We start from the raw sequence: 26,816 nt of genomic DNA, 5'->3' as shown, positions 1-26,816 counted from the left end.
TTTACATATTACATCTCGGAATTGTTTACAAATATTTTGTCGTAATTTGGACTAATGAAAATGTTACGTCGCAAGAAACTAACGAGGACTATTTATTCCTTGTACGTTTCCCATTTTTATCACGAAAACCTTGTAGGCAATGAATGAATTTCGAACCATCTTGTCTTGCAGAATAAAAACTTGAAAATCAACAAATTACATCCCTTAACGTGTTATTCTGATTGAGTTTTTATGTTAAAATGGAATTAATGGGGAGGTATGAGTAAATGCCAGTAGTGAATGTCGCTTAATTTACCACAATAGACAGCCATTTAAATTTCGTTATTCTGTATTGTTAGTTGCATACCTACCCATAAAATGTTTACAAAATTTATAAATTGTTTTAACTATTTTGATTATTATTTAATTTAAAAATCAGTATTAGTTAGTACAAGGAAAAACCTATTTGTCCAAATTTAATACATATATGTAATCAATTTTCAGTTTACGCTCAAATACAAATTGTGTTATTGTAAATAATAATTATTATTACAAATAGCGAAATAATATTGAAAAAGTTGCAAATTAATAACAAAATCAGCATTGCCTATTCAACCAGTTAATGAGAAGCATGTTAAAAAATATACTAGAAAGCAAAAAAAAAATAAACAGAATAGCAGAATCTATCAATCCAAAATATGTCCCACAGGCGCCCTGAAAGGGTTACAATTTTAACCATTGTTAGGTATTATTCTCATTAATAAGGATATACTACATATTATTTTTAGGTCGTATAATTTTTTCTTCCAGAATAAGTAATAATAAGAAATAAAATACCTACTACTAGACACACTTCAAAAGAACCAGTAGATGACTAAATTAAATTTATAAATAAGCAAATTTATTGTCAATTGATACCTACGTCGATGTATAAATCAAAATTTTCTAGAAATAACCAATGTCTGTAACCCAAAACGTGTAATTATTAGAATCATTAAATAAGTTGTTAATATCAATTACAAGATTTTCTTTTTTGCAAATATCTTTTATGATAACTTTCAGAATTATTTTAAGAGAAATTATCAGTAGTACATGTCATCTACCTAATACATTTTGACAAAACTTACTTCTTTTGATATTGATCCAACTCAAGATTCCACCCGATTTATTCATTTTCCGGATTATGTTATACTTCTAGTTAACGTTATTCTCTACTGTTGTCAGTTGATTCTCTAATCAAAGAACAAATCATCTTAATGAAACATGTCATTAGTGTTTATTTTTAAATATACAAACAGTTGGAATAACTTCTATAGAACGAGATAAAAATTATACACTAAAAATTGTTAAAACTTGAAACAAAAAATAAAACAAATTACGTTTTGGGCGATCTCGAAGACAATACGTCCAAACAAACATTTTAATATTGGGGTCCGCTTCCCAATGGCTCTCTTTAAGGGATAAACCTCTGATCACTGTCGTAATTTTGTCCTTCTTCAAGCTTACGTTCACCTGAATAGTGGAACCGTAACTCACCATTTTCTGCAACTCCCAGCCCTCATCTTATCTCTTTTCTGGAGGGGTGGTTTAAAGTGTGTCATCGGAGAACAACCCTTGACAGGCAAGACAGGTGTTTGAGATGTGATGCAAAAGCACTAGCACTCGTGTGCAATCGAAATATTTTTATGTGGCTCAAGAGCGCAATTTCCAGTGAATGGGTAGTAAGTCAAAACCAAACAGTTTAATGAGTAAATAAATACAACAAGAAACACAATAATGCTCTGCATTCATTCTAATAGCTAGGACAAGCCAAGAAAGTAAAATAAGCGAACAGAGAGAGCAATTTCGTAGTGCACCAAATGAATAAAAACAGTAATTACGCTACTCTGTTTATATCTTACAGTGATTCGGTATTATACAATCCTATGTACAAATTGCCTAATCAACATTTACATAACAGCACAGTTATGTCGAGTATATTAATTACACGAACTCTACTTACAGCACGATTTTATAATTTAGGTACAAAAATAAACATCAGATCTCAGACAAAAGAATTTCACGTAGGAGCACAACATATTAAATATGACATCACCAATAACTTAAACTCGCTCTCTACTTCACGTCTTAATCATTTCCATATTGCCCAATTTGGCATGCTGCATGTCTCTATTGGTACACGACTTCTCGTTATTAAGAAAATCCTCCACTGAATCGATCTTTTTTTGGAGCTCAACACTGCTCGGTATAATTAGAGGATGACTGTCCATCGTCGTGTTTATTTTGGGTTCTACATTTCTCCTTGTCCCCTTGTCCAGACCATTCTGCTTATCTTTTATGCTGAACTCCTCCAGAATTTTCATCAGACTCGAATGTTCGACCTGTCCATTTTCTTCAGTTGGTAACTTGCCCGCGCTCACATATGATGAGTGATTTTCTTCTTTACTTTCTGGAGTCGAAGGCGGCGTTACACTCAACGCTCTTTGCGGGTTCGGCGCTTGGGACCTTCGTTCCACGGCTGATTCTGAAGCTTCCCTGTTAATTTTCTTCAACAAAGACTCCGACCTGCGCGCCGGAACTTGCGGTTTCTCGACGTCTTCCTCGTTGACAATCAAATCTTCCACCTGAGAAAGCACGTCTTTGTTGTTCCTTGGAAGTTTACTAGGTCTGGGCAAGCTGGTGTCTCTGGGATTGTAGTGTTCAATGATGCGAAGATCCCAGTCTTCCAGTCCTCCGAAGGAGTCGTCACTTTCTATATCTATAGGGATCTTCCTCACACGTAGTTTCTCCAAGAGTTGTTGTGGCAACAGAGATCCAAAACTCCTGCATCTCGTCATGCACGTTTCGAGCTTTCCAGTCGACACCGTTGTCAACTTCTTCGACTCTGTTGGCAAGGACACCAGAGAATTGTTGTTGGAGTGGTCAGACTTCTTGTCGATATCGTCGAAGGTGGCCACCGTCAGTTTCAACTCGTTGTAATTGGGCAGCGACACCACCGACAGATTTTTCCTCCTCTTGGCTTGCTTCAACTCATCTTCCACACTCTTCAGTTTTTCTTTTTTGTTGTCGTTCGTTTCGTTCGATTTGGGGTCGTGTTTGTGATTGCGGTTGTGTATGGCACAGTCGTGGTCATCCAGTGGACATGTGTGAGCCACAGTTTTCTTGACACATAAAGGTTCTTCCACAGGTTTCTTCGACTGGAAGGCTTGCAGGCTGTTTTTGGCCACGGCTTCGATCTTCTCTCTCAGGCCTTTCTTGTGTTTTCGCGGGGGCGGTGTGGGAGTGCTGGCGTCGTTGTCAAAAATCAGCGACAACTTGGGGTTTCGCAAATGGATGGCTTCGTCGCGGTCGGGCACCTCCAACGAGGCGTCCGTCCAGTCCGACGACTTGGAAAGGAGTTGCGTGTGCGCTACGTTTTCCTTTCGGCAATTGGGGTCGTCGGGATTTGTCTTGCACCTGAAACGGGGTACTGTCAGACAAAAGTGGCTAATTAAAATAGCATCTTGACTTGAACGGTTCAGCTCTACATATCACACTACTGACTGGATAATTTTGTTATCTTCCATCAGAAAACACAACGTACCTGTTGACCTGCTTCTGGTTCAAATGGGAATCCGACTTCCACGAATTCGGACGCAGCTGCAACAAAGAAATATATTTTAATGTTTTGCAAGGACATCTAATAAATGGAGATGTTTTCTCGTGTAAATGTAGTGTTTTTACTCATTGTTGTGCTGTAATAAGCCGCGACGTACAACCAGACACTGCCTTGTTAGCAAGTAAGGCGATACTTGATGCCTTTTTGCAGAAAATAGTTAAATTAGACCGTAGTTGAAACAGTTTTGCGGCGCTTCAGCCTTTGGCAGTCACACACAAAATCGCTGACGGTCTAATTTGATTTTAATTGTTAAAAATACCCTCCCACACTCGCTTTATATCGGCATTTCAAAGTTCGTATTCCATCTTGTGGCATTTATATTTATGCAAATTCGCCGTTTAACATTCGTTGAACTTTTTATCTACTAATTATATTCATTGTGTCGTTCCATAAACGGAAGACGCCTATTTTGGAATACCCACAAAACAAATAAGCGGTTTATCTTCACGACTTGCATCGATAAAATCATCAGAACAGCATTTTTCGCGTTATTCTAATGGGGAAAAGTTTAAACTGCTCAGAAAGCAATAGTTCGCCGAAGACGTGTGCGGAATCTTTCAACATATTGCAATTTTTAGATTTTAGCATGTGCGTTGCTGGGGAGTGTTAACGCAATGTGAAAATAAACACCAAGAACGAACACAATGATGAAAATTTATTTGAAAATACCGAAATAGTTGCGGGAAAACACTTCGGCTAATAACAATGGTAAAATGTACGAGGGGGCAAGGTGGAGAGCTGATTTCCCTGCGAAGCGGGATTTGAATTCGGTGTAATTATTCGTGAAGGCATATTTATTTTTGCATTTTTAAATTCCTCATTACTGCTTTCATTCCTTTTAATGGAATTTCTTTACAAATATTTAATTCGAGCGGAATTTGAGGTTTGATTTTTACAGGTGCGCTCAAGTAAATATTATTTTAAACACGTTACCATCTGTCTCGGTGTCTCACTCTTAAGCTCATTTTTATGTAACAATTAAGAGAAAGGCATGGCAGTTTGCTTATAAAATTGCCGCCTTGCTGATACGCCATCTGCATACAAGACGTTCTCATTTCTTTTATTTCAACAGAGAGAAAAGTTGCAATTTTTAAATGTTGTCCAGACACAGTGACTGCTCAAACTTTATTCTGTTTTTTATTAAAGTTATCGTTGGTGTGTTTTCGTCCCTTCACTTTGAATGCTATTCAAATGCAAGCGAAGCCACACCCAGATTAATCTCAATACTTAATCTTCACTGTTCGTAATCTTGAATCCATTTTGGAAATAATTTACCAACGATATTATTAGCCATCATGTGTATTAAAATTATTTACCACCTAATTACTGCGGAAGCTACATTATAAAATTAATGAAATTAAACAAAATCATTTCATTAATTTGATCTCAACACCCACCGTGAATAATTTAATAATTCTAATTGCATTTATAATTCATTGTAACAACAGATGAATAATTACGTTCAAAAAGACATTTATTTGAGTTAATTCATATTAACATTTATTATTTTCTAAACAGATACATATCGGGTGCCGACTGTTTCCCATTTATAAATTTAAATTTACAAAATGATTAATTTCACTGACTAAATGTGCACATTAGTGTCTTGTCTATCTTCTATTTTCTAAAAATTACTTCAACTTCCAAATTACCTAGTGACAATGGTGTATTTTTATACGAGTTGCACAAGACAGTCTATTATTATTATTTAGAGCACGACGAGAGTAACGAGGAGTGCTCTAAAGGAACGCGTTCGACAACATGCTTTGTGAAACGGGTGTAACATGCTATTTTTTCTATTTGGCTTTCATTAATTTAATATTTTTTAAGTTAAAAATATAATATGTATATGTTGTTCACGTTGAGTTGACAATTTAAAGGTCAAATAATTTTATTTTTTGGCTCTATTATTGTAACAACATTTGGGAGTCACTAGATAATTCTTTTTTTGTTCGACACTGTCAGAATTTGAGAATTTTCTCCTGTGTGAAGGGATTTTGATAAATGTCAAAACAAAACGTCAAGCTAATTTTAAAGATTTTAAGCGATTTGGAGGCTTTAAAGGGCTCGTCGAACAAAAAAACCTTGTATTCAACTCGTTCATGTGTAAATTGGGTCTTTTTTGGCACGAGTGAGCCATTTTAACGCGAGTGAAATGAGGCCCAATTTACACACGAGCTCATTAAATAAACTACTAAACCTTGTTTACGTTGAGTTGAACATTTCAAGGTCAAATGATTTAATTTTTTGGCTGTAATTATGTTTTGTAAATAGTGACATGCAGGTAAACACCGTTCACGTTGAATTGAACATTGCTAAATTGCATTATGTTGGTTAGCTGCATGTCACTATTTACAAAACATAATTACAGAGCCAAAAAATTAAATCATTTGACCTTGAAATGTTCAACTCAACGTAAACAAGGTTTAGTAGTTTATTTAATGAGCTCGTGTGTAAATTGGGCCTCATTTCACTCGCGTTAAAATGGCTCACTCGTGCCAAAAAAGACCCAATTTACACACGAACGAGTTGAATACAAGGTTTTTTTGTTCGACGAGCCCTTTAAAGCTTCCAAATCGCTTAAAATCTTTAAAATTAGCTTGACGTTTTGTTTTGACATTTATCAAAATCCGTTCACACAGGAGAAAATTCTCAAATTCTGACAGTGTCGAACAAAAAAAGAATTATCTAGTGACTCCCAAATGTTGTTACAATAATAATCTACCCCTTTAATAGTTTATTTTGATCCCACAACATGGATTCAAATTCAAATGATACATATCAGTATATTTACTATCAATACCAACCCCATATTCAATAATCACTAGAAACGATGCTATAAAATGTATCATTGTGTAATTGTTTTCAGTGTCACAAAATTCTCATTGTTACATTTTATCTAAAAATTATAACTAAAATTCTTGGTGTGAATCAATGAACTCAAATTTATTATTTTAATCATCACGATTTTATTGCAATCCTAATTAACATACACATAATTAACATACACTGTTAACTGAAGTGGAATTTGCAGTATGACATTTTGTGAATACATTTTTTGAAATTTATTTTAAACCAACAATCTTTTGGGTTGGTTTGGTTTTTTGAACTGGTCCTTTTCAAGCAGCTCTTTAACTCGAAAAATTATTATATTATTATTCAATGTACATCAGCTGGTTGGCGATTTAGAGTGTCAAATATCTAGATAGAATTAAATAAGGTAAACTGAAAGATAAACATATAAATCTCAAATCCCACACTGTACAATATGACGGAAAAATATTCGATGTACCATGAAAGAGTAATTTGATACAAATTTATTTAATTATATGTCAAGGTTAGTCAAGTTTTATTGTTAAACCTTCGACAGACCTGAACGTTTTTTCAATCGTCGTAAAATATTAATCGGTTTAAAAAAAATGTAGAAACCGCCTTGCTTTCAGAAACTTTGTATAGAAGTGTTCACTTGTGTACTTAAATTATTATATAATTTTTGCACTGTACTCTGTAACGTTTAGCACTTGTGAAGGCCACACAATAAATCTCTTTTGCGACCTAAAATTTATGCGTCCTAATTGTTATTATATAAATTTGTATTAAAAGATAATGACTAGCTTACAACATTTAGTGTGTAAGAATTAGAGTAGATAAATTAGTATGTCTGAAGAACAGATTTGCCTTCGGACAAAATTTAAATAGTAGGAAATTATGAATATTCGGACACAAAGTATTTGGCGCACAACTAATAACAGCATTACAAATCTCATTAATTTCGCATCACCCTCAACCCAGTAATTTTGAAAATAAATAGCAGGACAGCATGTGATTAAATTTATAACGGGGAAGGAGACTGCACCCGATCGTCAGTCAGGCTGCAATCAGTTCACCGACCAAAACGGTTTTCGATATTTAAAAATTATTAAAATGGATAAACAAATTAGAGCGATTTGAATTTCAAATTGGACTTTTCAGTTAGTTTAGGCGAACAATTAGATCGCGGTCGTCCTGCCGCGGCCGCCGCAGGATGCGTTGCGTGTTTTATTGTACGCGGTAATTACCGATGTGTGCGGTTTAAATAATACAATAATTCTTGTAACCTCTGGTTGAATATAACATAATTATGCGAAGAGTCACGGTGTTGTGCTCGCTGACGTAACACGACGAATTTAGGATCGCTTGATTGTTTACCCAGAAAATCCAACCTCATATTTCACATAATTTGAGTTTAAATGCAACTGAAAATACACGACATTTGCATTTTCATTCACGTACTGGAGCGGCCGACAAAATAGAGTTTCAGCTGAATGCGACCGAAATGCGAAATTTCTCCGCAACTCCTGAAATATAATATAGAGTGGAATTTTAAGATGCAGAAAATACTTTCATTTTAACAAACATGTAAATAAATATAAAAGTTCTAAACTGTAATTTTGGACGGAACGAGAAAGTAAAATTATATGGCATCCGCAACTCCTTTGCGCGCATCAGGGACGGCTCGTCAAGATAATCAAAAAGAAAACGAACAGCCAAGTTGCAATCAAGCCGACGCTGCACTGTCAAAATGTTGTTACTGCCGAGACGAGACGGAATTATCAAATTTGAAGCTGAGGAAGAGTCAAGATCGGTGTATTGCGTCTTAAATCATCTGCTTTTGTTCGACGAATAATTAACTAACGGAAATTACCGCATATAAAAAGGGGCAGCTAATTAACGCTCGAGCAATAAATTACACGTGGGCCAGAAAACACATTTACTTAAACAGAAAATCCTCACTTCTTCCATTATGTGGAGTGATCCGCAACCACTTTGAAGAACTTGAGATCGGTACACTTCTAATTTTAAAGTACAAGTTGTATTTTTGCGATTATCAAGCCACCGCACTAGCACAACTTCGCCTATTCCGTCTCTATCCGATTCCGATGTAATTTGTGGCCAAGGCTGAAGGTAAATAATTAAAATCTACTGAGTACACATGTCACAGGTGATCTTAACCTTGAAACGCAAATTAACGACGGTATAAACATTGCAGAACGTAAGAAATGTTTGCGAGGTGCCACTTAATCAAGAATAAGTTTTCACTTTCGTTGGGACTGTGTAGAACCGTGTTAAGGCCGTCGTCGACTGATTTCATCGCATCCTGACAAAATTTCGTGGTTTGTTCGGTAGGTGAGGTAACTTTGTAAAAATGTTTGATTTATCGGCGATTACAACCGATGAAAACCTGTTAAGTGCGTGACAGAAACAACATTGACCATCAGATGACTCACGTGTAATCTATTAATGATCCTATCGAAAGGTGTCGGCGATTTGGGATTATCCACAACATCCGATTTCTTTTTGCAGAGCTTGTTGCCCATAGCTTTTCGACGTGGAACGAAAGCACTTAAACGAAACAAAAGCACAAACGGTTAAGAGAACTGCACAAAACACTTGCGTTACTGAAAGTCTCCGCCGAACTACTGCAGGCAGATGTCGGGGGCCCTGTCGCGACCTTACCTAAGCTGTTGTATTTAACTTTCCTCTCTTTCAGGTAAGGTTAACTCGTTCACATGTGCTCTCCAACTACGTTAGCCGACTGTTACTTCTTCGATTACTTTTTGCTTTATTACGAGCCCGCAAATCTCCAACAGGAGCGCAACCGGTGACCTAGCTGTTTCAAGGTTTAACTGGTGGAAAGAGATTTAGGTAAACAATTTTTGGCGGAGGATTCGTATTCTCTGCACTACCGAAACCGAATGATGATTAAACTGGACGATTTCTGCACTTCTGCAGTGATTATCTAAATGTCACTTTGTTCTCACCCACATACCACGAAAAATAAAAGACGTTGCACTCTTATTTTATTCGCTGAGACGTTAAAACTGTTACATGTAAAGTAGCAAATAAATGTCAAGGTAATTTCCGTCTTTTTAATAACACCAAAGGAGTTATTCAATACATAGTTGTACTTAAAAAGGGGAATTTAAAATCGTTACAACATAATGTTTGCTCTTCGATTACAGACAGATTTTTTTAATGTCAAATAACAAAATGATATCGTTATATCAAAACTGTTACAGTACCCTATCCAGAAGGTATAATAAAAATAAAATGACATACATATACTCAGATAATACATATAAAATGCATATATTTTTACAAGACGCTTATAGTATTTTACAGTAGAAGTCCGTTAGGATAGCCTTTACTGCCGAGCCAGAGATTTTGTGAGACGAGCTCGCAGAGCGAGTCGAATAATACTGGCGAGGCAGTAAAGGCCCTAACGGACGTGTATTGTACAATAGTTTTTGTAATATCTCTACGATTCGTTCACAATTATCTTTTTGAAATATATTTTTTTCAACGCCATCGAAAAAACCAAATGATTAATAAGTGTGCGGAGGACGTCGTCATGTCAACCGTTGTTTGTGAAAAAAAATTGTTTCAATGTTGTTTGTCAGATTTGTTCAACGCTTAACTTTCCGTTGAAAATAAATGAATGAAACCAATAAAAAATCGCAATCAAGATATGCCCGATGTCCGGAGGTGAGGTATCGTTATTGCCTACAAAATCGCGCTTGTGTTAGTCTTAAAATTGTGAAGCATCATCTTCGATCTTGTCTACATTTGCTGCTGTTTGTCAGATTTGTTCAACACTTAACTTTCCGTTGAAAATAAACGACTGAAATCAATAAAAAAATCACGATCAAGATCCGATGTCCGGAGAGCAAGTGAGGTCATCGTTATTCACCGCAAAATTGCCCTTGTGTTGGTGTTAAAAGTCTGAAGCATCATCTTCGATCTCGTCTACATCTGCTAGTGGCATACGGATTTCGATTAATTCAAGGTGTGTCCCATAACATTAAACATTAATTATTGTACCAATTGTAAAAAAGTTGAAAAATAAAGTTTAGATCTACGTTGCTATAGTTATTTAGTCATTCATAACGGCCGCTCCCACTCATAACGGACACCCTTAACGGACTCCGGCCGTTATAAGGTTGTTTACATGGTGACAAACAGTCCGGAAAGCCACCTTTAACAACTAGATATTACAAAAAATAATTTCCTTGATATCCTCAGGCATTTTGTTTAATTAATTAAAACACTCAGTACCTCTTTAAAATATTTGTACTAAACCATTTTTGAAAAAATACATTATTATAATTCAGTGAAAGTGAAACGGAAATATTTTCTTTCAGATTGAGCTTTTTCAAAAAATGATACTTGCATGGTTAAATTACGATGTGGCGTAATTTTGATATCAACAAACTAAAACGATAAATGTTTAAAATATACAAAACCTCTTCAAACTAAAAACCTCCGAAATCAATGCATAATTAAGGATTGCTGGATGGAATTTTTTTGAGTGATTTACGGGTTCTCCCTATCTGACCCCATTAAATATTTCATGGGGTTATATCAAAATCAAGATTTACCTCAACTGTCCAGCTACATTTTAGCAACAGAAAAAAAAATACAGGATGAAATAGGGCAATCCATCTCGACACTCTTCAGAATATTTCGTTTCGACTTTTAAAAACGATTAGCATGTTGCCAAGAAGAAAATGACAGTTTTAATATTTATTTCGGTTATCTATTTTTGTTGCAAGAAGATTTTTTTAGCTTCTTAAAAGGCCCGGTTTATTCACCTTCAAGTAAATTAATCTGGCCAGTAGTTGCTATGATTTAGAATCTGCCATTGGTAGATCCATGGTAATTTTAATTACCGTTCAAATAAAGTTACTTGAAGGTGAATAAACCGGGCCTTAATGTGCATTTTAACTTGATGTTTTAGTTTGTTGATTAAAAGTACCTACTTTACTGATATTGAAATCCCGAAATTCATTCATGTGAATATAATTTTCTGATTAAATAAATTATTTTTTGTGGAATTTTCAGTGTAGAATTGGAATTTCACTGCCTTGTTACCACCTTTACAAATTGATATCTCAGGAACCAGCAATCCAAAAGTCATGCGTGATAACCTGATAACTAAACATAAATCAAAATTTAATAATATATCCAAATCCGCCAAAAAAATTAGCTGCAATTAAAAAAAAATTCAATGATGTGATTGCGCGGAAACGGTATGGTTGGAAAAATGAAAATTAACAGAAAATGTGTCTTTTAAAAAAATTAAATTGACCTGTCCCAGTTTCAGAAAGTTCAAATGATAGACAATATGTATTTCCAGTATTCCAAATTTTAGTGACACACTGTATATCCTTTTTTTTAAATTAAAATCTGAAAGCAAATCAAATTGTTTGTAATACAGATTTAATTCTAGAATACCACCTGATCTTCTGCTAACTGTTCGCAGATAATTGGTTGCAGATGGAATCAAAGAAAATAAATTTTGGCAGCCGAAAAATTAACGAAAGAATAGGTTTTATGTGAAGAATTAATGTAATTTTTTTAAATTATGTACCATTATAAATGTACATACTTACATAAATAAAAACACCGAGGATGGCTGGTCATTTATTATACAGGGTTAGTCACGAGAGACTACCGATGAACAACCGAAACTACAATTTCCAATGGTTTCTAGCTTCCTAAATTTATAAAAACAAAAAGTAATACTTAAATCAACGATTGCTGGCCTTTATTGTTTGTCATGTCAGTTTTCACATTTATACAGGGTGTTTTCGAAGTTGAAGCGTTGCTTGTAACACGAGGTACTATATACATTATTCTTAAGAATTTTAGCCTAAATCTTCTTAGTGAAATGTTTGTATTAACGGAGATAATTGATTGTATATTTTTATTGTTTTCTAAAATTTTGAGTCCGGTCCTGTCTATTTCTCCGCTGTACTAGATTAATAACTGACGTGGCCCAGGATGGTGTCTTTCCGGAAATCGCTCTGCGTACTCTCTGGACGCCGCAGCTGCATTCTGATAACCTGATAACATTACCCATACATTAGCAACATATCTGTGAGCTCACTATTTTCCTAATGATAAAGCCATTCCGACTAATTAGATGACAACTCTGACAGTGGTTTTGATTAACGGCCATGCTCATTTGATTTTTTTTTTGTCAATTCTAATTTCTAACAAATCAGCGCAAATTTGAGCAGGACCGGTTTCAAAAATTTCAAAAAAATGAACTTATTGTATCTTGATTACCGTACACATTTTACTAAGGTGATTTTGGCTAAAACTCTTTAGAACAACGCATACTATCACATGTTAAAAGGAACGCCTCAACTTCGAAAACACCCTGTATTAACTTTTGCTCATAACCTCAATAACCAGAAAATATCATGATTAATCCTATTCGCCAACCTACTTGGATTGCAAACTTATTTCGAATTAAACAAAATATCAAGTTCTAGGGGTTTCTTGTATTTTGGGTTGGATATAACGAAATTTTAATCGGAAGTCTCTCGTGAATAACCCTGTACATATGTAACACAGAAACAAACGACTAGAAGAATTCAAACCACGCTATTTTTCAAAATAGTAACCTAAAGGCATTGATACAGTTGGTACTTTGACGCCTTTGGAAAAAAAGTTTTATTTGTGCCTCGAGCCACTCCTTTACCTTCGTCATCATAGGTTCTTCGTCTGGAAAATGAGTATTAAAATACTTACGTTCTTTTAATTTTTCGAATAATCAGTAATCTGCTAGATCTGGCGAGTATGCGGGTTGGTGCAATATTTTAAAACTGGCATTTTGGATACCAGTCAATGAAATGTAACTCTTGTGAGACGCTGTTTTGATAGTACAGCACGTCAACTTAATTTTTTACTTAATGATATGGAGTGTTCCAGAAAAATATTATTGCCATAATATTCCATACTGAGAAGGTAGCACGAAATTGTTGAAGAGAAGATGAACTGTTGTTTCTTGACTCGATACTGTAGCATTTTGGTTCTGGACGACTGAAATTTTATCCTCCTTAACAATTAAATCGTCAAAATTTAATTTGTCTGGAAACGATGAAAAGCAACATATACATACTACGGCTACGGCCTAGAGTTAAAAAGATTAAAGTTGTATAGTTGCCCTTCATATTTTCCCGATTTAAGCTCAAGTAAGAACATGTTGGTTAATAATGATGCTTACTGTTAAATAATACATTTTTCCTCCAACCATCTTAAAAGAGGTTACTTTTAATAGGATCGTTTTCTGTCACAAAATTGATGTTTTTCTAACTGTACAAAAAAGTCACGTGTTACTAAGGCAACACTTTTACCTACTAGGATTAAAAGTACTTTTTCCATTACTAGTCTCAGAAGGCTTCATTATTGACTCTCGAACCGACCCCAGAAGTAGAATTTCTCTCCCAAGGTTAATAATAATTTTCATTATTAACCAAGGTCAATAATGAACAGCCGTCACTTAGCAACGAAAGATTTTCGTTGATTTCATTAATTAACGTAGACGATTTTCATAGCAACCGTTGAAAAATGAGAACTCGGATCGTCGCATCAGACAAAATAATTTGATTAATAATTATTATCCGAAAGAGTTTTAACGTATCTAGTAGCGGAAAAAATAGTATATAAACTACAGTGAAGAAGTCCCTATTAGCCTTCGCGCCTTAGAACCCTCGGCACGAATAAAACGTTCGCTTTAAAATTTTAAATGTACCCATGAGTTCCGTGCCTTTTATGATATTTATTTGATTGAAGAAAAAATAGTATATGTCATTCGGATTAAAAATGACTTTTTTTGACTTGCAATTATTGCAGTAGCTCGGCTATGCTACGCTTCGCCTCGCTATGCAAACAAATTGCTCGTCAAAAAAAGTACCACTTTTAATCCTAATAAATAACACAATCTACTATTAATATTCTGTACGCTTCATTTCAAATCATGATAATCACAATGCTATGATTTCATGTTCTTTGATAAACAAACCTCAAATATGTTGCTCTTTTCGTGGCTAATACTACTAACTACAAAGAAGTGGTTAACACAGTCAGATATTTAGATTATTTTTAATTCCTTGTTTTACTTTTCATTTACCATCTTAAACATGAGCAACCATGTCATCAAAACAAGCTCTTTTCTCCTTGTTTTGTTTTGACGGAAAACATCACCATTGTCCATTGTTTTATTTCATTTGAATATAGTTCTATGTTCGTTTAATTATTTTCGTATAACGACAAGATTTCTAATGTCAACATAATCATGTCAGCATAAAAACCTTTGTTTGCTTCCTTATACCGTTTCATTAATTCATAAAATGATTACTATTCCTACACTATTTTCACTCAGCACTTACATAAATTCGACATTTTCATGTTCATTAAATGATGCGTACAACCTTTTAGTATTAAAAATACTAAAATAAGAAGTTTTCTTCAACGCTTTAGTTCGAATAGAACACCTACAAGAATCTTTCCTGTACGAATTGATGAACTCTAACATTTAATTGTATGTATATTATGTATACACTTATAGACTCAGCTTCTAGTGTCATTTTTCCGAGAGAGAGAAAAAAGAGAAAAGAAGCAAACACTAAATCTGTTCAAATATTTTGCTCATCTTCACTGAATTACTAAGAGCATCGTACTTCGCTAAAATCTAATTTTCTGATGTAATACACACATTTAACAAAACAATCAGTTTCTCCAGTTAGCACGTAAAAGCCACAAACTTTCATTCAATATAACCATTAAAATTCACCTGTAGTGTTTGTATCATGTTTAAAAATTAACATGGCATCATCAGTGAATTTTACCGTATGTATCCAAGTAGGTCAGAGTCATTTTGATACTGCATGAATCATGTTTGGCTAACATAGCCAAGAACAGCACCAATGGGTTAATCTCTATGTTTACTTTTGTGACTTGGACAAGACGCAGTACTTATTTTTACACCCTGATAAACAATGGCTTCGAGTAATGAAAAAAATTATTAATTCTTGCAACGATTGCAAATTACCGTCAAGCTTATGCTAGTTAACTGCCTACATGCAAATTAATTTATATCTAAGTAGATCGTGCCATGTGTATAACAAGTGATCGTAAAACGTTGGTAGTTATTCATTAAACTGAATATTTCTTTTTGTTTAATGATACTACGGTAACGTTGTCATTGTATAACCACATAAACAATTCCCATCCCAGCGCTTCAGCCCGAAGATAAAAGAACATTATATTATAAACGCAGGATGTTTGTTTAATGTAATGCATTTTTAATGTGGAAGTTCTTCAGAATCGAATCAATTATATCAGAAAAGGTCACCGCAGGATTTACACTCCTGCGGTCGGCAGGGAAAGGCGCTCGCTCAAATGTGCAAAAACGGTTAGATATGTTGAGTGGTACATTATTACCACATACCTTCTACTAAACAATTGTTTTATTAATAAAAGAAACAACAAAAGTTAGCTAAATAAGGAAAAGTGGTAGCACTTCAATTTGCTTAATGACCCACTTTTTCCTCTTTAGAAACATTTAATTTCACCAAAACATACGTTTAGTAACAGCTTCCATTAGATTCGGTGAAATTTTCCATTGTTTTTTTATTGTTTGCTTCATTTAGAAGTGATCGTGTCTAATTTGAAAAAGCAACAAATATTTTTACTTCCGAGGCAGAAAATTCGATGAAATATGCTTCCGATACTAATGTGGGGAATTCATACGCAACAGGAATAATACGTATGGCAGTAAAATAGAATGAATCCCTAACGACCCATTCAATTTAAGCCTGTACGTAAACGTAACTGTAATAAATAAAAAGCTACAGTCACATGAATTTCATACTTAAGTTATTAAGCGGTAATTACCACCATCTCGATCTGGGACGTTTCAAAATTATTAGGCTATTCAATAATTACAAGGCATTATTTCTACCGAGATCCGAATTTTACTGTGATACTAAACAAACACATGTGAAAGTTACAACGTGAACGAGAAATAATTTTTTGTCAGCGGAATCAACAACCGTTTCCGATACAAGATAACATCCAACTGTATTTTTAATGCACACATACTTGTTTTACAATACGATTGTTGTTTTACTTCTGGGCAACAGTAAAGATATACTTACTTGTATTTTTAAATAATACATATGCAAAATAATTCACTACCTTCGTATCACAATCATCTCTGTAACTGTCACCGTCAGCTTACTACAAGTTTTTCAAAATATGTTATAGATGGTAAAATAGTGAGCAAGTAAAGGAGGTTTTATCTACGAAAATGAAGGTTGCTGTACGAGCCGAAGGCATGTGCTGCATGTAATCATTTGAGTGGATAAAAACTTTTACTTGCGAGTATAATACAGGGTCTCTATAAATGATTGTCGGGTCCAGCCAGCCATGGAAACTTGTCAAATTTTGAATGTGCCGCTTTGTTGGGCAAATAATGAATGTCACATTTTCAGGTTAGGTTGTTGGCTTTTAACCAGAGACAAGTTTCAACTGTGCTTTACTCTTGCTAACATTAATGTATTTATTATTTAATATCAACACCAACAGGGGAACAATTGTTGCCCCCATCGTACCGCCACACACTGTACAGGAATTGGTATGAGAACAAATCCAAACAGATAAATATTGAGAACACCTTGTCCCTGTATACCACAATACAATACTTGATACTGCCTTTTTGTCTGCTTTAGTGCTTTCACATTTCTTGTTTTATGCTAGTGGTAAATACGACCTAGACTGAATTGTCGAATATGGTATTGACTCCCATTTTTTCTTCCAATATAAATAACAGTGTTTTTCATAACAAATAAGTCTTACTGGTTTTTCAATAAAATCAAATGTATTCAACAACATAATTTACAACACTAAATAACGATAACAAATAGGTATTTTTTTTATAAAATAGATTGATGATGTCCCCCATTAACTTCTAAACACTTGACAATTCTTCATTTATTTTCAAAAATATTTTGCAGCATTTCTTAGTTAAAGGTACAGCAACACTGCTATCCACAGTTCCACACACCAATTTTCAAAACATGTAAAGGAGTCTCTACAAATTGGTGTGGATTCTCAGCACTCCAAATTATGAAATTGAGGTGATTTTCAAACTGAATACATTATTAAACACAACTTTGATAATCTACAGGTTGGAGTTCTTGTACAACACTAATTTTATAAAGATGCAGTTGTAGCCTATTTTTAATGATAAACAGGCTATGGATATCTGTAGAGTCTTTTCCACCATTTCTTTCAAATCCTCGAGTATTTCATCAGATACTGGTGGTTGTCCTAATGATTTACCCTTGCTAATTGTTCTGATTGTTAAAAATCTGTTCACAATGTTGTTCAGATATTTTGATGGAATTCATTTTTACAAACAGATAATTCCTCATTACTAAACCTTTCATTTCGAAAGTAAAAAACAACAATGAACGTGTTCTGTTCAACAGAATAAACCATTGTAAAGAAAATAAAGCTAAAATAAAACATAAAACATTAAAGCATAACCTCACAAATTTTGCCAGTGTATTTACCTCTAAAAGCGGACGTACTTGCAATTTTTATTGAAAAATACAGATTTTTGGTGTATATTAACTGTGATTAACTGCGATAAAACGAATATAAGGAACCAAAACTCGACTGACAAGCGCAAACGAAACGTCATTCACTAATGTCAGAAGTGACCGTGAAAACGAACTAGAATTTGGCATCGGTTTCAAAAAAGCGGAACAGTAAATTTTTTTTCCAAGGCTGGCTTGACCAGACAATCATTTATAGAGACCCTGTACTATACTCGCAAACAAAACTAAGCACCAGGCTACTTGACCACAACATTTTTTGAACACACGTTGCAACACCGTTTCGTCAAATATCTGCCAATTTTAATTTGTATGTTGCTTTCTTACCACCTTATCCTAGGTTATCTAAATTAAATTAGTAAATATCGTAACTGGAATTAAAATATTCCTTTTAAAACTTCTGTTTGTCCACGATATAAACAATTACATACATACTTGGACTTAGCAGACTAAAGTGGTTCATCGATGATTGTCCCTCATATAGAAGTAAAAGGCTGGGAAAATTAGAACAATTTTGTTTCCCAAAAAAGTCCTTTAGATATAAAATACGTTTCAGGTGACAATACTGGAGCACTTTGAAATCCTAAGCAAAAAGATTCTCTTATTTATGCTTAAATCCACTTACATACATATTTACTTTTGAGTGACCGCTCTATTATCTGGAAACGAGTACATATCACTAAAGTGTTAATCACTGGAAGGCAGATTTCGCACGTACTGCGGTTACTCCAAAATTTTTCAATCGGAATTGTATGTACGAGTAGATAACAGAGAACGAAATTCAACTCTTGTTCTGATATAATACCAAACTTTGTTCCAAATTTTCCCGCCTCTTTTATTAATAACATTGTACACAGCAAAATAATGTACCATAATACTCCCACAAAAAGTAAGTCAAAAACATTCCGTCATAATTTAAAATAAAATCAAAGCCTGGTTAGGTATGGCTAAATTTTGTTCAAAAATAACTTGCCAGCATTTCGATTTTGACATGAATATTTTTGGTACTGAATTTAAACTAAATAAGTTCAAGAGTGATTGTATGAAGCTTCTGAGCAAGTAATGTATTTCATTCTCAGTTTATGCTCCTATATGTTTACATGTAATGCTTTTCCTTGGCGTAAATAAACATTATTATTATTGGTATAATTAAACTTGATCCATTATGCAAAATTTTTATGCTACCTACAGGAAAGTCACAACTCTGCTATAAACTGTATTGCCTTTTTTATTGTGTAGAATTATGTACCAAATCAACTTTTTTTGTCACAAAATGTATTTAAAATCTCTGGACCAGTCGTATAAGAGTACAGCCTATATCTTTATGTGATGTCCATACATCTTGTAGTAACAAACCCGCTTTAAAAAAAATATCTTATTATCCGCTGTATTACCGTAATTTATTCAAGTGAATCTCAATACACATAAATTTATTCGATAATTTTAAATCACTGTATATATGAATACAAAATTCGGCTGTTTGCGATAATAAATAAATAAATTATGTCAAGCACCCGTGATGATCGAAATAAAATAAATATCCGCATTTAAAGAAAAGTTCAAATCTGGCCCGAAGGAATAAATTAATCGTTTATTTACTATTATTATGCTGTTGAACTAAACCAAATCTGGTTCATATACTTTCGCTAGTAATATATTAGACCAACTGGTATCCAAAATAAAAAAACAGAAACCTGGTCTGTGCATGTGATGTGTGAAACATTTTAAATTTCACTTCGTCTGATCGACAATTTTTTACTAGTTTTTGTGTAACCTAAACAAGGCAAACTAATAAGAATCAAGTAAAAAAAAACTTTTAATAGGATTTAATTATCAAAATAAGCTAGTAAAATTATAATAAGCGAGTTTTTGTCGGTGGCAAATAATGTGTGCCACCAAACAGAAAACACAAAAATAGCAGCTTACTTGACACTACACATTTTGTGCGTGTTAATTTTCAGATGTACACATAAACAGATTATTTCGTGATTAATGTTTACATGGCATAATAAAGATTTTTACAGTATTGAACAACATCCAAGAACGAACACTTCTTGCTGACTCACTGTGTAGAACATTGAAATGGAAATTATTGGCATAACTTTGTATGCAGATCTTGTTAAATGCTGGACGTTAAGAGGTCATATCATAACATTTGAATAGAACTCACTCACCCAGAAACAAGTAGTACGTAGTCGCTATAATGCAGCATATTTTTCTATTTTTAAATTACTGCTTAAATATTTGTTCTTCGTTTGGAGCAACAGTGAAATGTGAATCGATTTACCTTAAAAATATGCTGCCACCATCTGGAAATTTTTCCCTTATGCTGCTGCACTTCACACATTTTCACCCCGCATAAACGAAAATTAAGTGACTTATGACCAAACCCCGTAAATAATTTCGTGTAGACGACTTGGCGCATTCACAATATCTGAAAGCTGTTGTATCCTTGCCGACAAGTAATGACCAGCGTCATAAACAAATTAAAATAAAAATGATTTCATCACAGAAGATACAAAAACAAGTTTTGGAAATTATGAAGGGAAGAAATTTTAATGTCGAATTTTCTAAATTTTATAGCAAATTCATCATCGCAACATTTAGTCGTAAAGTTTCGAGCGAGTAAGGATCTGGGGAGCTCCCAATTTTGTAGCTTATTTAATTAGTTTGCTTATTTTAAATGTATTATGTTGTTCCTGAATTTAGGGAATGACTGTTTTTATGACTGCCTTAAACGCGAAATTCCTTCTACCTACTTCCTGACTAGCTTCGAGAAACGTTTGACTTAATTTAATTCTTCCTTAGGATTTCGGACGAATTATGGTTCACTTGTATGAGCGTGTACTATAAATTTATGTATTAATCTGCATGAATTACGTAATTTCTGCAATAAACTTGACGAAACCTTAAGTCTTCCGCCGAAGGAAACACCGATAACACTGGGAAAAGCATTAGAAATTGTTCTGTTCCATTCAATTTATATTGCATAATTTATGCAAATGTTGTGAGTTATGGCATTTAATAATAAGAGTGGGATGCAGATGGAGTATCTGCACTACGACACTGCAAGAATCACTTGCATTTTATAATTTACGAGGAAATGAACTCTTGACATAACCTTTCACGTTCTACCCCGAGTGCAACTTTTTATTTACTCTTACGAAACAATCTAATGGTGTAAATAAATATAAATCCCAAAGTGATATGCCAAGTCATCTTGGCACAAAACTTCCTCGATTGTCTGCTCTGTTAATCACGAATCTAATTGAAATTTAGCGACAATCATCATGTATCCATTATTAGAACGAAATATTCGTTTCATTGAAAACATTTTTTGCTAAATTTTAATATTGCTTCACATTTGAAAATAAATGAAATATGATTTATTTGAATTATGTGCTATTAAAAAGTCTTTATCCAATAAAGTTAAAATATATTTAAACAATTTTCACTTGACAGTGTCCTACAGAACCTGGTTAGTGTTTGCTTCCATTAAGAGATGGCTCCAGATCAACACAGGCGCATGACAGACGCATTTGATAGAAAATATGTTTTTCCACCACTAGTCTCAGAAGGCTTCATTATAGACTCTCGAACTGACCCCAGAAGTAGAATTTCTCTCCCAAGGTTAATAATAATTTTCATTATTAACCTAGGTGAATAATGAACGGCCGTCACCTAGCAACGAAAGATTTTCGTTGATTTCATTGGTTAACGTAGACGATTTTCATAGCGACCGTTGAAAAATGAGAACTCGGATCGTCGCATCGGACAAAATAATTTTATTAATAATTATTATCCGAAAGGGTTTTAACGTATCTAGTAGTGGAAAAAATAGTATATAAACCACGGTGAAGAAGTCCCTTATAGCCTTCGCGCCTTAGAACCCTCGGCAAGCCTTGGGCTCTAATCTTGGCGCTCTGGCTATAATCATGAACTTCTTCACCTTGGTGTATAATATACTATTTTATTCGATACCTAATTAACATTAGCAGCAATAACAGCAAGAGGATTTGATTGTAAAAGATGCAGCAATTTTAGAACTTGGAATGAGAAAATGAAGTCTCAAAATTCACTTCTATGAACATTATCAGTCATTGAGGGACATCAGTGGTGGTGTGAATGGTCTTTTATGAAGAAGAACATGAAGGCAGTTTAACGAAGAAATAATATTTTTCGACCTATAAATAAATGCAGTTAAAACATTATTATTGCCGCCCCGTTTCAAATATGTAATAATTTTTTTCTTTAATTATTTGGAATGCTGGAAATAAAGACAATAGCAAAAGAAACAAGCAAAAGAGCCATTCATGTATTTGTTGGCACCGCCCACTGATAAAGTTATAACAGACTACAATATATTTTTTTGCCACATCTGCAGCAAGGAAAAGACCAAACTCCCCTAAATATATAAAATACAAATAATGGGGCGTTCACAGACACAGTGAAAGTTCTAACGAACAGTAGTTTTATTATAATTAGTTTTAATTTCTTCGAGAGCCTTGTTTTATTTTCAAGAATCTTCAAAATAAAATTTTTAAAAATAAAAAATGATATTAAGGAAATGTACTGCATGGGCCATTTCGTTTCTTGTTTGGTGTGACATCCTGCGGGATTTGAGACACGCCGAGTTCTTTTCTTAAATGTAAATAAAACAAAGAGATTATCTTTTGTATCTTGTAGACGTTTGTAAAAACCTTTTAAATTGGAGCTTTATAATATAAAATTCAAAGGCAATGAACTGTCGAGATAAATACGGTGGGTGTTTCCTCCCACATTTCGTAGATTGAAAGAGCAACTCGATCCGAGAAACATAATCCAACACACTACTCAAGGTTTACAAAGACACTTCACGACCATCTAAATTGATGGAGATTGCGTCAAGTTGTTGTCCGATTTGATCAACTAATCTATTTCATCTCGAGCAAAGTTTCCGCAAGTCTCAGTGAAAACTATAATTATTGTGCTAGATATTCAGCGTTCACCCATTACGCGATTATTATCGTTCACTGTGCATGGGAGCGACAGTACAGACAATTCGTCGTTTACGCAGATAATTATATGAAAATAGAAAATAAAGCAAAATAAATTAAATAAATTAGATGGGATAGTAGAAATAAATATTCACTTGAATATAAAATCGAACTGCACCATAGATTTCAAAAATAATCAAAAATATACAGACTTTACGAGTTCGTGTCAAATTTGAGGCCACATACCTACCTATAAATTTGTTTAAAAAAAAATTGAAATTCGTGAAGGAAATATATTTTTGTAGCTTTCAAAAATCCTGATTTATACGAAGATATTTATATAGGGCGTGATAAATGTTGCAATTTGAAAGAAAATCATGAAATTTTGACGAAATAAAATGATTAATAATAATAATTAACAGTAGTATAGATGAATCAACTACAAAATTTAGTTTGAATGTTACATCAATCCCTGGAGAGGAAAATTTACCTTAGTAGAATTATTACTTAGGGGTTGGTTAAAGATGAAAGAAAACGTATGTATATTAATCAAATAAATAGTCCAATGTCAATGCAACAATGCAATGTTTAATAGTAGTTTATTTGATGAGTTTGTGTGTAAATTGGGCCTTTTTTGGCACGAGTGGTCCTTCAAAACGCTCGTTGCACTCGCGTTTTAAAATGGCCCACTCGTGCCAAAAAAGGCCCAATTTACACACGAACGAGTTGAATACAACGTTTTTTTGTTCGACGAGCCCCTTAAAGGCTCCAAATCGCTTAAAACCTTTAAAATTAGCTTGACGTTTCGATTTGACAAGTTGTGACATTTATCAAAATCCGTTCACATAGGAGAAAATTCTCAAATTCTGACAGTGTCGAACAAAAAATTTTTTTTTAACATTTTATCCACCATAATACGTTGATGAAATTTTTACAATTTTTAGACGATAAATATTTTAAAAATAAATTTTGTTATCTACCTAGTGACAATAAATGACTAGTATGGTACAAGTACGGCTACAATTAATATGTTTCTATATTTTGAAATTTTTGATTTTTCATGGTCAACTCCTCTACGGTCAACTTCGTTTACGTGGTAGCTGGCTATGGATTTTTATACTGGTTGTGCCCTCTAGCGAGGAGGTATTGAAGACTGTTGTAATAAGTGCAGGTTTCTCACTTAATAACTTTACCAGTATTGCGTGTTGCGTGTGAAATGGTCAAAAAACTTTCGAGAGTTTTATTAGAATAAGTTTGTGTTTATAACTAAATTTAAATTCAGAATACACATTAAGGGCCAGTTTATACAAAGAAAATTAAATATTTAATTCGAATTAAATTTTAATGCGCGATTAACCCATGAATCCGAAACTTGGATTGTTTCGATTTGATCACGTGTTCAATTAATCTCACATTTGATTACGATGAACTTAATTTCGCTTCTGTAAACAGGCCCTTAGACTTTTTTTTAGTAGAAAAATCGCCCATAACAACTACGAATGAATGTGTAAAGATTTGATAATGGTCAAGAGCGACCATTAGCAACTATTGCCAAATGTTCGTGAGCTACTCATTTTCATTGACGCGGAGATGAAATGATGAAATATTTGTAAATTATAATTTGTTACAGGTCTCCGAACATACCTAATAATTAATTTGTGTACATTTGAATAATGTGGCAGAGGGAAATCCTGCTATTTTTTACCTACATTTTCCATTTTGTTAATATGTACATATACATATACAGGTGGTCCAAATTTAAAAAATAAATAAAATGATATTATGGGCCGGTTGCACCAACGTGAGTTAAATTTAACTACAGATTAAAATATACGAAAACATTATAACAATAGGTAACTAAAGTAACGAAGCATTTTAACCTACAGTTAACTTTAACTGGCGTTGGTGCAACCGGCGCTATGTATTTCTAGAGAGAGGTAATTCTCAGGATACAGCGTTGTCTTTTTTATATTTTCAAAATGCGGATATTTCCTAAATAGAGGGTAAGGATTTAAAAAAAATAATTTTCCAGCACTCTAACACATCCCTAAATGATGTACTTCAAGAAAAAGCGGTACTTTTGACACCGATATTCTCTTTGGCTCAATTTATTTAAGAATAATTTTTAAACAAATAACAAATTCCAATGCGGCAAAAAAAGTCAAATGTTGTTTACACTGTTCTCAAAATGTATGAATTTTGTAACAATCAGAAAAAACTGTAATAATCTTAACACAATTATTTCAATCTGCGTGTGTGGACGGCAAGTTGTTCGGACTGTCTTCAACACCCTAATATAGAGGGTCGCTAAAAAGTATGGATACAGCTAAATATTTTCAGAACGGTTTAGCAGAGCTCGTTGAAATTTGGCAAACAGTTAGAAGTGTTGAAATTCTATTAATTGATATTTTTTTCAATTTTCTAACATCATTTACATATTTTGAAGATATAAAGCTAATTTGATTTTTTTAATGGTGCGGGGGGTGAAATTTAATATCTTTAAAAAGAGTATTTTTTATGAATTCAGTGATTATTTATTTATTTATTTTTTTTTAAATAAAGTTTTTAATTTGTTGGAGCCAATTTAGGGCGTTTTCAGTAATTATATGAAGTTCGGAGAAACCTTGCTGGAATTTAGTAAAGGGACATTCTTCCACGGAATTTTTAATATTTAGTTTCTAGTTTGTATGACTATTTACAAATGAGAAACAAATAAAATATTCAACCATACACGCAAGGCAACGGGTTTTACTGGCTCCAGAAGGTGACAGGCTCGTCTACGACTCGCCAGTCATATCCTTCTGTCCGCCAGTAAACACCCTTTGACCATGCTAGTAATGTTATAGTAAATTAAGCAAAAAATGAATAGGGAATTTTTGAATTTTTGAATTTTTTATATCTGCAGTTTAAAATTTGTAATGAAATGTGTTAGAAATATATGTATATGCACATTAAATGTAATGTACCTGTAACATTTCAAATTTATCTAGTGTTTAAGAATTAAGAAGAGGATTGGAGCAATTATTTTGTTTTTCAAGAAAAATTGTAGAATTCCCTATTCATTTTTGCCTAGTTTATTTTCTTTGATGAAATATTTCCTCCCATTTATTCAAAAATTCCTACTGTTGAACCTTTTACAATAAATTTCTTATGGTCTTTTTTATATTATTAAATATCTATTAAACATTAATTGTGAACTATTGCTTGATCAGTGGAAATAAACGCTAACAAAAAAACATAGAATACTCTGAGGTGAAAGTCGTTTATGAGGATTTAAAAAACCAAATAAGAGAAGAATGCAGGGCCATAACTCCTGGCACGTTACGTCATGTACGACGATCATTTAGAAATTGATTACGTTTGTGTCTTGAAACAAATAGAACACACTTTGAGCAACTGCTTCGTTAGCTTTTGTTTGTTATGTTATTAATTAATGTTTTTTGTTCATTATTGTTAAATTTGTTTTGAAAATTTAATAAATGATTAATGAAGGAAGGTACTGGCATCTTGACGTTTCGTACCAAGGGGCCTGCGTCATTACTCATTATCATTAATATTTTGTGTTGCGTTTACAAAAATTTCAGAAATAACTTTTATACGACTAACCATGTATAATGAGCAACTTTACTCTCTGATTGTAAAGAGTAAAGTGCCTCTTTTTCTCCCTTGTGAAAAAAGCATAGCCAGCTCAACATTTTGTGATAGAGTTAAGCCGGCCTGAGATATGTCATTTGGTGGGGGAAATCTGCG

The 26,816-nt window shown here is 33.7% G+C and overlaps 1 protein-coding gene and 2 long non-coding RNA genes across 5 annotated transcripts; 1 reads left to right on the top strand and 2 right to left on the bottom strand.

Moving 5' to 3' along the window:
* Positions 1-1,705: 1,705 nt before the first annotated feature.
* LOC138127079 (uncharacterized) lies at positions 1,706-20,539 on the bottom strand. Of its 3 annotated transcripts, XM_069042948.1 has the most exons (4): positions 9,134-9,339; positions 8,905-9,019; positions 3,563-3,618; positions 1,706-3,435 (listed from the first exon to the last, which is right to left on the bottom strand). In XM_069042948.1, the coding sequence occupies exons 2-4, from the start codon at positions 8,992-8,994 to the stop codon at positions 2,100-2,102; spliced, it is 1,482 nt and encodes a 493-aa protein (XP_068899049.1). In that variant the 5' UTR covers positions 8,995-9,019; positions 9,134-9,339; the 3' UTR covers positions 1,706-2,099. The 3 variants fall into 3 exon arrangements, with proteins under 3 accessions (XP_068899049.1, XP_068899044.1, XP_068899053.1); XM_069042943.1 differs by lacking the exons at positions 8,905-9,019; positions 9,134-9,339 and adding an exon at positions 20,378-20,539; XM_069042952.1 differs by lacking the exons at positions 8,905-9,019; positions 9,134-9,339 and adding an exon at positions 8,411-8,567.
* Positions 8,453-10,511, top strand: LOC138127109 (uncharacterized). The gene is made up of 2 exons (XR_011158100.1): positions 8,453-8,581; positions 8,667-10,511. It is a non-coding gene; the product is annotated as an uncharacterized lncRNA (long non-coding RNA).
* Positions 17,327-20,368, bottom strand: LOC138127104 (uncharacterized). Its single transcript, XR_011158099.1, has 2 exons — positions 18,046-20,368; positions 17,327-17,987 (listed from the first exon to the last, which is right to left on the bottom strand). It is a non-coding gene; the product is annotated as an uncharacterized lncRNA (long non-coding RNA).
* Positions 20,540-26,816: the final 6,277 nt, after the last annotated feature.

This window comes from Tenebrio molitor, chromosome 1, assembly GCF_963966145.1.
Source record: "Tenebrio molitor chromosome 1, icTenMoli1.1, whole genome shotgun sequence".
Lineage (NCBI taxonomy): Eukaryota > Metazoa > Arthropoda > Insecta > Coleoptera > Tenebrionidae > Tenebrio > Tenebrio molitor.
This window is presented reverse-complemented; position numbering and strand designations above follow the sequence as displayed.